At 62.0% G+C, this 10,221-nt stretch overlaps 1 protein-coding gene across 1 annotated transcript; it reads right to left on the minus strand.

Annotated features, from left to right (window-relative positions):
- Window positions 1-729: 729 nt before the first annotated feature.
- DRG2 (developmentally regulated GTP binding protein 2) lies at window positions 730-9,522 on the minus strand. The gene is made up of 13 exons (XM_055407459.2): window positions 9,348-9,522; window positions 8,476-8,636; window positions 6,832-6,921; window positions 6,266-6,326; window positions 5,899-5,989; window positions 5,312-5,384; window positions 5,107-5,197; window positions 4,883-4,980; window positions 4,561-4,637; window positions 3,512-3,600; window positions 2,867-2,925; window positions 1,742-1,795; window positions 730-1,445 (listed from the first exon to the last, which is right to left on the minus strand). The coding sequence occupies exons 1-13, from the start codon at window positions 9,409-9,411 to the stop codon at window positions 1,359-1,361; spliced, it is 1,095 nt and encodes a 364-aa protein (XP_055263434.1). The 5' UTR covers window positions 9,412-9,522; the 3' UTR covers window positions 730-1,358.
- Window positions 9,523-10,221: the final 699 nt, after the last annotated feature.

A 10,221-nucleotide genomic window follows, 5' to 3' on the forward strand; every position in this document is an offset into this window, starting at 1 on the left:
AAGAGAACTGCACTGGGCCTTGAGCATCACGCACATCTCACAGATGGAGAGCAAGGCCAAGATGGACCTCACAGTGGGTCAAGGTAAGGCCCCAGCTCAACCACTGCGCACCCCCACCCCTGCACCCAGGGGGCTGGGGGCAGACCCCAAGGGCCCAGGCCAAGTCACCTTACCTGGGTCCTGTGGCTCGCTCCCTGCCCGCATGCCGCCTGATGGGGGTCCTGTGGCCAGGCCCCAGGAGTGCGGCTGCCGGTGGAAAAGCTGTCCTGGGAGAGAAGCCCAGCCCACCCCGCTGCCCGCCTGGGCCCCATGCATATTTAATAATGTCCATTATTCCTGTTTTGTCACCGGAAAGGAGACTGAGCAGCTGACAGAGGAGCCAAGAACAGCAGGGAGAGCAGAGCTGTGGGTCTGCTCCACACCCCAGCCCCTCCCCAGACCCCCTGGGGCTCTGCCCCTACCTGCCAGCCAGCACCGGGCTGTCACCCCAAGTCTGTTACCATCCCCCCCATCCCCAGGAGGGGTCCCTCCACCCTGCCTGCAGAAACAGCAGGAGCCAACCCGCTCTTACTGCAGAGCCTCCTGGTGGTGTTGGCCACCCTCCTGGGGCAGAGCCCTGCAGAAGCCCCTGCTCCCCCAAACCCAGGCTCCACCCACTCACTGCTGCCCCTGACTTGAGCTGGCAACTGAGTTCTGCAAACTGAACACATTGTCCTTAGTAAACAGGAGTCATGGTTACCTTTTTATTTCAGGAAGGAGAACCAAGATTTGGGAAGAGAATGGGGTTCTGGACTCCGAACTCCGCACCCTAGGGTTATGAACCAGGCTGGGTCCTGGGTTTTGTGCTGGGCAAGGGCTGCCCTGAGGAGAGGTGACCCTTCTGGACTGGTCAGGCTGTGGAGAGCGTGAACTGTGCCTTTAAAGCACCAGATCTCTGGTTTTCATCACAGGGCAGTCCTGAGCGGGTTTGGGGTGGGGATGGGTGTTTGGGGCGGCTCCCTCCCTGAGAACCAGAGAAGCCGGCAGGAGCTGAGAGGCCCCCAGGACACAGGCGGGCTTGGGTCCATGCCCAGCACTGAGCCAGCTTCTGCACGGGCCCCAGCGGGGGGAGGTGGGCAACCACCTCCCTCTGCGCCAGGAGTGGGGCGGGCACAGGCCCAGGGACCCACATTCAGGACCCCTCCAGGGCCCGTCTCACAGGAAGCACCCCGGCCCAGTCCACCCGACCTCATCCTCCGCCTAGCGAGTTCCTTATCATCTGCCCACTGAAGCAATGTGGAAACAGCAGACACGAGCCCCCTTCCCAGCGTGTGTGCATTTTGCTGGCCTGGGCTCCAGGGAGTCTGCGGTGGGGCACTCTACTTCTTGACGATCTGGATGACGTCCTCGTGCTCCATGGTGTGTGTCAGGCCTACCCGCTGCGGGCTGTACTTGGTGCTGGTGCCCTGGGGAGAGGGCGCCCGTCAGCCTCTGCAGCACCAGCCCCAGCTGTGGCCCCGGCTGGCAGACCACTCAGGCGAGGGCAGGGCGGCACCGGGGCCCAAAGTGGGGGCCCCAGGACAGGCAGGCCCTGCAGCTTCGACAGCAGGACTCCCAGGATCCCAAAGCAGGAGGCCTGTGTCCCATCTGGGTCAGCGTGTGTGCCGGACATCTGGACAGCAGGACTGACGGACACCCTGGTCCCCACGTGGGAGGACGGGGGCGCCTGTCTGACTCCGGGGCCGCCCTGCCCGAAACTCACCCACACAAGCGCGTACTTGAACTGGCTGGCGAGTGACCGGTGGATGCGGTGGCACTGGAGGAAGGGAGAGTGGGACAGTGAGCCTCATGAAGCCTCCGCTCACAGCCACTCGGATGTTCCTGCTTCCCGCCTCCAGGGCACCCGCAGGCTGTGGGGCCACAGTCACAGGAGGACCTGGGACCTAGTGGAAGGGGCCCTCTGCCCCCTGTGCCAGAGCGGCAGCCCTGACAGCTGCTCCCTCAGATGGGCAAGTGTCCCAGGAGGGAGCGAGGCCCTGTGGGCAGGCCTCCCTAGGCCAAGACCCAGGCCCCTCTGCAGCAAGCCCCACCCCTGTGCTCTCTGTGCCAGCTGGCAGCACACGGCCCACACCCCACGGTCACTCCTGCCTCTAGGCCTCTGCACCTGCCACCCACTGCCTAGAACACCCTTCTGCTCCCAGCTTCTCTACTTTCCTTCCTGGCATGGCTGAAGCCCCACAACCTCTGGAGCTGGTGGCCAAGGGCCTGAGAGGGCTGGGGTTTGTGCCCCCTGCAGAGATGCAGGGGGCAGCGACAGGGAGGGCTGGCTCCCAAGGGTACCTGGGTCAACAGGCTGTGGCCCTGCCCCCTGGTCCTTGCAGTCCCCACCCCGTGCAGGACTGTTTAACTCTAGGATTGGGGGTGAGTCTGCTGACCACAAAGGACCCAATTCTGGCAGGCAGCGGGGCCCCTTTGTTCAGACTCTCCCTGGTGACGGGATGTAGGAAGCACTCAGCCCCTTGGGGTAGGGGGCATGTGGAAGGGCCAGCATTCAGGGTACATGGCTTGGAATGAACTACCCGGAATTGCCCAGGGTGGCAGCTTTCCTGACTGAACGTCTGAAGGGCCCTGAGGACCCAGCAACTCTGGTGTGACAGGATGGTGACGACCACTGCTTCCCGGGCGTCCCTGCGCCAGGCAGCGAGCGAGCCTGTGCTCAACCCGTGGACGCTGCTCCATGCCCCTGACTGCAGCCAGGTGGTGGGATGCACGTCCAGTGCCTGACTGCACGTGGCTGAGGGTTGGCCAAGGGCCCAGAGGACATCAGACAGGACCCCGAGGGGATGGGAGGGGCTCCCCACCCCTGGCCCGGGCAGGTCTCACTCACCACATGCTCCACAGAGGCCCCTTTCCGGAGAATTATGGCGTCCGTGAAGTCTGGTCTCTCTGCACGGGTCGGGGGGTGGGTGGGAGTCAGCAGAGCCAGGGTGTGATGCCACAGGGCTTCTCTTTACAAGGAACAAGGGCCCTTCCACTCTCCACCGACCGCCCCCCTACTCTCTGGCACACCCTCACTAAGAGTCCTGATCAGGCAGGCTCTACAGCCTTGACTCGACACAGAAAAACAAAACACATCCCCGTCCAGGTGCAGACCCCTGCAAGACTATCAGCCGTGAGAGCCCTGGCCAAAGGGACCTGCAGGAGAACCTGGACTGGACCAGCTCTAGCCGGGCAGCTCATCTGCCTCTGCCGATGCTAACTGCCCAGACTCAGCTGCAAGGCGTGTGCTCAGGGGTGGGACTTGGGGGAGGCTCCTGTGCTACCGGTTCCCTAAAGCTTGGATGTGGGGCCTGTTACCACTGGGGAAGCCACTGCTGGGCAGCCTCCCCCTCAGCGCCTCCTGGAACTTGGCTTCCTTTGCCACTAGGGACCAGGAAGAGGGTGGTGCTGGCTTGGAAACAGGAGAGGCTCTCACATGGAGCCTGCTAGGCCAGGGTCAGCAAAAGGGGAAGGGCGGCTGCACTGGACTCACGGCCTCTCTTCTTGGTGTAGATGCAGGTCAGGGCCAGGTACTCCCACAGCATCTCCAGCAGATAGTCCAGGTTCAGCTTCATGCCGCAGCTGCCCGGAAAAAGGAGGAGTTGGTCAGAGCGGCCCTGGGGCTCCTGGCACCAGGCTAGTACGGCCCTGATTGTGCTCAAGGGCAGCACACTGGTGGGCCCGACAGCTCTTCAGCTGCCATGCCTCCGATCACCACCACGTTCCTGCCCACAGAGCCCGGCCATCTCTCTGGTGGTCTTGGAGGGCCCAGGGCACCTATGACGGCTAGGGCAGCTGGGGGCAGAGGATGACTGCACAGAGTCCTCCCCCACGGCAGCCTGGTAGGGAATTCAGCAGTCGGGTGGGCCCTGACCTGGTCTTCTGCGGCTGCACCGTCCTGAGTGGAATCCCGCCCTCCCCCGAGGTGAGAGTGAGCACACATCAGGGTGGCCGGCGGCTCAGGGGTGGCAGCAGGAGAGGAGCAAGTGTCCTGAAGAGTGACCCCCATGCCTGCTGCTCTCTGTGGATGCTGGGGACGCCCAGGAAGCGGTCCTCTCGTGAGCCCAGACCACCTTCCTGGTCCCCGAGGTCTTAACTCCTAAGGAGCCAAGCCTGAGGACAGCATGTGGGTGGAGCCAGTGGGTGGCAGGGAGCAGGGTACAAGGCCAGGCTGCCCCCACAAGGCCCCTGCAGCCATGGTAGGCCGGGGCGTAGGTGGCCCCTGGGACTCACCCCTCAGAGAAGCCCCACCTGAGGATGTTGGGACCTTTCCCTTCTGGTGGAGATGACAAGCCATGTCTCCCAGGGCCTCAGCGGCAGCCTGGGGCTCCCTGGTTAACTGCTAAGCCACAAAGCCCTAACCGCTCTCACCCTGGACCTTGGTGGATGAAGTCCTTCTGTTTCCTGAACTGGAGCTCACCCTACATCACCCCATCCCAGCCTGGTCAGTGTGGGACCCGGCCCAGGTCACGAGCAGCCCCAGGAAGGCTTTCTGCCTTGAGCTGTGTAGAGGCCAGACAGATTGGCTCTGCTCAGCCTCACCTGATGACCACGCTGTCGGGTTTCCGGGCCAGGCGGTCCACTTCCTCCATCGAGATCTGGTCAATCTTGTTATAGACCTAGGGTTGGAAAGGCAGAGGGTGCTGGGGAGGGGAGGAGCAACGCTATGAGGGACCAGAAGCCACCTGCTGCCTCGGGGAGGGGAGCGCAGCGGAAGGGGCCTGAAGTCCAGCCCCCAGAGACCAGGCTGCACTCCGGGCTCAAGCTGGATGTGCCTGCATGACTCAACAGTCCCCAGGGTGAGGCTCCTGCCGGGTCAGCCGGGGCGGGAATTCCTCCTCCCACAGGGCGTGGCGCCACTTACATATAAGCATGGCATGTACACGCGGTTGCCCACAATCACGTCTATGAACTCGTCTGGGGAGCAGTCTTCTCGGAAGAGCACCTCAGCATTGAAGATCTCTGAGGGGCTCAGGTTAAGGATGACCTGTGCACCAGCAGCCCCTCGACCCCCACCCCCACCAGGAGGGCCCCAAACAGGTGGTCTGTATCGCCCACCCCCACCCCCTGCCCTTCTGGAGAGGATGCTGTACTCATGCAGGATCAACTGCACCAGCTTCTCTGAGCACTGAGTCAGCGTGACCGTGGAGTTGAAGGAGATGCCGCCTCCTTTCTTGGGCTGGAGAAGAGAGGAGGCACCACGGATGGAGGGGCAGCTGCAGCCCCGCCCTACCCCACATGCTGGTAGCCTGGCCCCCAGCTTGCACCCCAGGTGACAGGTGATGGGCCTCACCTTGAAGTAGATGTTGGGCTTGTGCTTGTTGAGGCGGATGCCCACCGACTCCAGCTCCTTCTCCAGCAGGGACCTGGTGGAGCCCCACGGCCTTCACAGGGGTCCCAGGCAGGCTACATTGCCTCCACATCACAGTCAGCTCCCCACCCCATACCTGGACAAAGATCAGCCCTCTCCCCAACACCAGCAGCTCCCGAACATCACTTCCAGTCACCAGAGATAACGAGGAAGAGCCCCAGACACTCTGGCCAGCCCAAGGGGAGACAGGCTGGTGTGCCCTCAGCCGCAGGTCAGGGCGTGAGCAAGGCTCTGCTGCTTGGAGCTGGGCTCCTGGTGGGTTCTGGGCAGCACTTGGCGCACCCAGGCCAGCACGGCACAGCCCCAGCCTCCACACACAAGTCTCTTAAGGAGGCAACCCACACTGGGTGCAGCCGTGAACCACCTTGCCCCTGCTCTCATGTGTAACAGGGTCAAGTGCCCCTGGACCACCCACCAGGAGTTCAAGGACACAAGAGCTGCAGCCAGCATCCCGCCACCCACCCCAGGGCTTCCCTGGGCATGCCAGCTGGCCCCGCCCCACCGCAGACCTTTGAACCTCGCCCTTGGTGGCGTCCAGCATCATGATGACAACATCAGCTGTGCGGGCCACAGCTATCACCTGCCGGCCACGGCCTTTCCCTGGTCAGAAGAGGGGGGAACTGGTTACAGTGACAAGCGCAGAGCTGTGGGACCCCCAGCCTAGGGCACCCAGACTCCTCCCCTTACAGACCCGCATGGACTCTGCCATCTGTCACCCTGGAGCAGGCATGTCTCTTAAACCCTGTCCTACTCATAGAGATGTGAGTTTTAGGAGGAAGCCGACATCAACACCTGGGGAGGAGTAGCGGTCCACACTGTGCCCCCACCAAGGCCTGAGCCTCCACCCCCACCCCCACCGCCCACTCCTGCCCCCACCTTGTGCTGCGCCTTCGATGATTCCAGGGAGGTCCAGGAGCTGGATGTTGGCGCCTTTGTACTAGGAAGCAGGAGAGGAGTGAGGTGGAGCCGGCGGGCTGGGAAGGGCCCAGCTGAACCCGGCTTGGCCCCAGGGCCAGGTCTGAGTCTCGTCCCACCCAGCCAGCCCAGCACAGACCATGTCCTGAGAGTGGAGAGGCCTCTTGGGAGGGGCCCACAGCAGTCACTGCTGGTGGTGACAAGTGTTTCAAAGAAAGCACCTCATGGGATAGATGGGAGGTCCAAGACCACAGGACCCCAGCTGCCCAGAGCTCCAAAGCTTCACAGAGAACAGGACCTGACTGGCCAGCCTCAGGGAACCAGGGAGGGCTTCACACTGGCAGACCCTTGGAACCAGCCTGGACTGCAGGATGGGCCAGGCATCTCTGGAGTCCCAGCAGCCCCAGTTCCCAGAGGTGTCCATGTTTGAGGCCAGGGCAGCTCAGCCAAGAGCCATCCCCCCAACCCCTCCCCCTCCCACACACAAGCTCACCCTCCCTCCCAGAACCCAGCAAACCCCAACTTACTTCAATGACTCCAGGGATGCAGGTCAGGGTTGTGAATTCATAGGATGCAGCCTCGCTGGCAGTGGAGGTCATCAGACTTAAGAAGGTGGACTAGGAGAGAGGAGACCATTGCAGCGGGAGTCGTGCCCTGCCTCCTGGAGAAGCCCACACACTGGGGGACCCTCCCCCCATCACCCTGGCTGGGATGTGATGACAATAGCTGGAAAAGTCACCTCGGGCCCTGCCCAGTGGGGGCTGGACATCAGGGGGCCCTTTTGTGCCCAAGGCCTCACGCCTGTCTGGAATGAGGGACACAGGGACCTGGTTCCTAAGAGGGTTCTTGCTCTGTATCAGGGCCCATCCCCAGCTCCACAGAACCCCCAGACCATCCTGGGCCTGGCAGACTTGAACTGGGTGACAGCCCCATGGCACAAAGCTGCTACTCTGGTGAGGGCAAGGAGATAGGGATCCTCCAGCCTGAGACAGCTGACTGTGGGGCAGGGTGAGCGGGAAAGGGTCTGGATGGACACTGCAGCCAGTCCACTGTGTGGACTGAGAGACCTGGCCTTCAGTCCCATCTCTCCTGGAGGACCCTGGACCTCCTCCTGATTCAAACCTCATGAAGGAGGTAATAAAACACGGAGTACGGTGACCCCAGTGATGGATGCTATGGCCCAGAGGCCAGCAAAGCAGTGGGCAGTGCCAAGAGGGCAACCTGGCCTGGCAACCCCATCCTAGTCAGCAGGAAGCCGGGCACAGCTCACTCACACACCCTCAGGCCCCCAGAATGGGGTTTGTGAAAGAATCACAGTCACACACTCTCCACACAGGGCACCTCTTAGAAATGTCAGGAAAGATAAAAACCTGGTAATGCAGACAGGTGTGGGCAGACAGGCAGCCTTGAGAGTCATGGTTGCCACAGGCCAACCTGGGGGACATCCCTGAACCCGTCTAACCCCTGCAGAGGGGGGTCTGGGCCCTCCTGTGCTCAGCGCCCTGATTCCCAATAGGGCCCAGACCCAAACAGCATAGCCTCTGGTCACTAGAGTGGCTCCTTCCAGCCTGGGCTTCTCATCCGGGAGAGAATGCCTTGCAGATTGGAAAGTAAGATTGAGTAAAAAGGGTGAGATGAGTCCCCAGCAATGTTCACGGAGTCGGAGCCTGGCTGTGCTGACTGGCCGCCTGCCTGGGGGCAGCTGGGCACTGAGGTTGTACCCGGTCAGTTCAGGGCCTCATTGCCACCCACCCTCCCCCTCCTGCTGCGCCCTGGGCCCCACCTGGGCCTGTGAGCCTACTGTTCCTTCCGCCTCAAGGTCCATTCCTCAGGGCTCAAACACCTGCTCACAGAGCAGCAGTCCCGGCTGCCAAACCTGCCCTTCCCGCTCTCCTGCCCCCTACCTCCCAGCTCGGGGGTTTTGAGGGAGCAGGGACAGAGTGTGCCTGGCATATGGTGCACACTCAGTAAATGAGGCCGAGGCCAGCAGAGCCTCTCTGACTGGGAGATGACAACATCTCCGCTGGGCTGACAAAGGGGTGCAGCCTGACTCTGGAGAGGCTGGCTCTCCTCCGTCTGTGGAGCCGACTCAGAGGCAGGGAAGAGGTGCACCCGGGTGGGAGCGGAGACAAGCCACCTTCCTCCTGAGGCCTACGCTGCCCATCACTGACCTTACCCACAGAGGGAAATCCGATCAGTGCCACACGGGCATCCCCCGACTTCATGACATCAAAGCCCTCTCCTTTGGATGAGGACGATTTGGAAGGCTCCAGGAGCTGGGCCCGATACTTGGCAAGTTTGGCCTTCAGCAGACCAAGGTGGTACTCGGTGGCTAGAAGACACAGCACAAGATGGAAGGTAAGTGTTCGGGGCGGGCTGGGAGGGACCCATATGCTCTGAATGCTGGTGGGGAGGCCCCAGAGCCAGGTAGCAATCGTTGTCAAGGAGATCAGAGGAGAAGAAAACCACCGCTCAGTTAAAATGCCCTTGGCTTTTCACTTCACTTAGGACAAAAGCTCCTTACTGAGACCTGGAGACCCACTGTCAGGGGTTCTCAGCCCGAGCGGTACCACTACTGGGGGCATTCTGGGGTGTTTTCTGCTGTCGCTGGGAAGAAAGAAGTCCTTCAGTATTCATCAGGCAGCAGCCGAGGAAGCCAGCTGCCCTACAAGGTGTGAATCAGTGCAGCAGAGCCAAGAACTGTGAGGTGACTTCCCAAGCTTGGTGACCGGGCCCAAACCCAGGTCCGCCAGACTCAAGTCCCGACCGCCTCCACCCACCTAGCGGTTCCAGGCTGCTGGCGAGGATGTACCTGTTGGGTCTCCTCCTGGACGGCCCCCCACTAAAGGGCAGAGCGCCAACTCCCCAGTCCCAGCGGCCAGGAGACCCGGGTTGGAACCCCGACCCTGCCTATCCAGGTCGGACGGGGCTCCGGGAGCTGAGGTTCTCCACTCGGCTCCGTGGTCCGGCCCTGATTCCGCCTGGCCCCGACGGCTCCTGCCCGCAGCCCTGGCGGGAGAGGCCCCGCGGGGCCCGCCCTCACCCTTATTCTTCTGCGTGCGGGCGATCTCTTTCTCGATCTCGGAGATCTTCTCCAAGATTCCCATGGCGGCAGCTGAACCGGGCACACCGGCCGGAGGGACGGCAGCGGACCCGTGAACTCTGGCACCGCCGGCTGCGGCAGACCAGCGTGCGCCGGAAGCCCACGGAGAACAGCGTCCCCGTGCGCCTGGCGCTCGGGGATTCAGAGTCCGAGCGGGAGACGTCGAGGGGAGCGAAATTGGTTCCGCCCGCTGGGTTGGCGGGGGCTGGGGAAGCGCGATAGGCCGGACAGGGGCGGGGCCCGGCCTGCGGGGCGGGGCCAGGCGAAGGAGGGCAGAAATGGGGCGTGGGAGGTAGAGAGGGACCCTCAGATGATGGACTCCGCATTGCGGGTCCCCAGCTCAGCCGGCTTCGCTGGTATAAAGAAAAGCTGAAAACCGAAATGCGACGAGTTGACTCACTGGAAAAGACTCTGATGCTGGGAAAGGTTGGGGGCGGGAGGAGAAGGGGACGACAGAGAATGAGATGGCTGGATGGCATCACCGACTCTGTGGACATGAGTTTGAGTGTACTCCGGGAGTTGGTGATGGACAGGGAGGCCTGGCGTGCTGTGATTCGTGGGGTCGCGGAGAGTCGGACACGACTGAGCGACTGAACTGAACTGAACTGAAAACCGAAAGCCTAGTGGCTTCTTTTGCGTTGAGTTAAACGTGTGTCCCCAACTTCGCCTTCCTATCTGCCAATCAGATGCCTCCTCATAGGATGCAGTTGAGACAGCATCTCCTAAGTGCAATCCTTACCTGAAAATGCTGTATCTTAGACTTGGGGAAACATCAGACAAACTAGAAAGTGGTACGTTTTATAGGAAAAGTGGG

Source organism: Moschus berezovskii, chromosome 20 (assembly GCF_049115385.1).
Source record: "Moschus berezovskii isolate FMDL1 chromosome 20, NW_MosBer_1.0, whole genome shotgun sequence".
Classification (NCBI taxonomy): Eukaryota; Metazoa; Chordata; class Mammalia; order Artiodactyla; family Moschidae; genus Moschus; species Moschus berezovskii.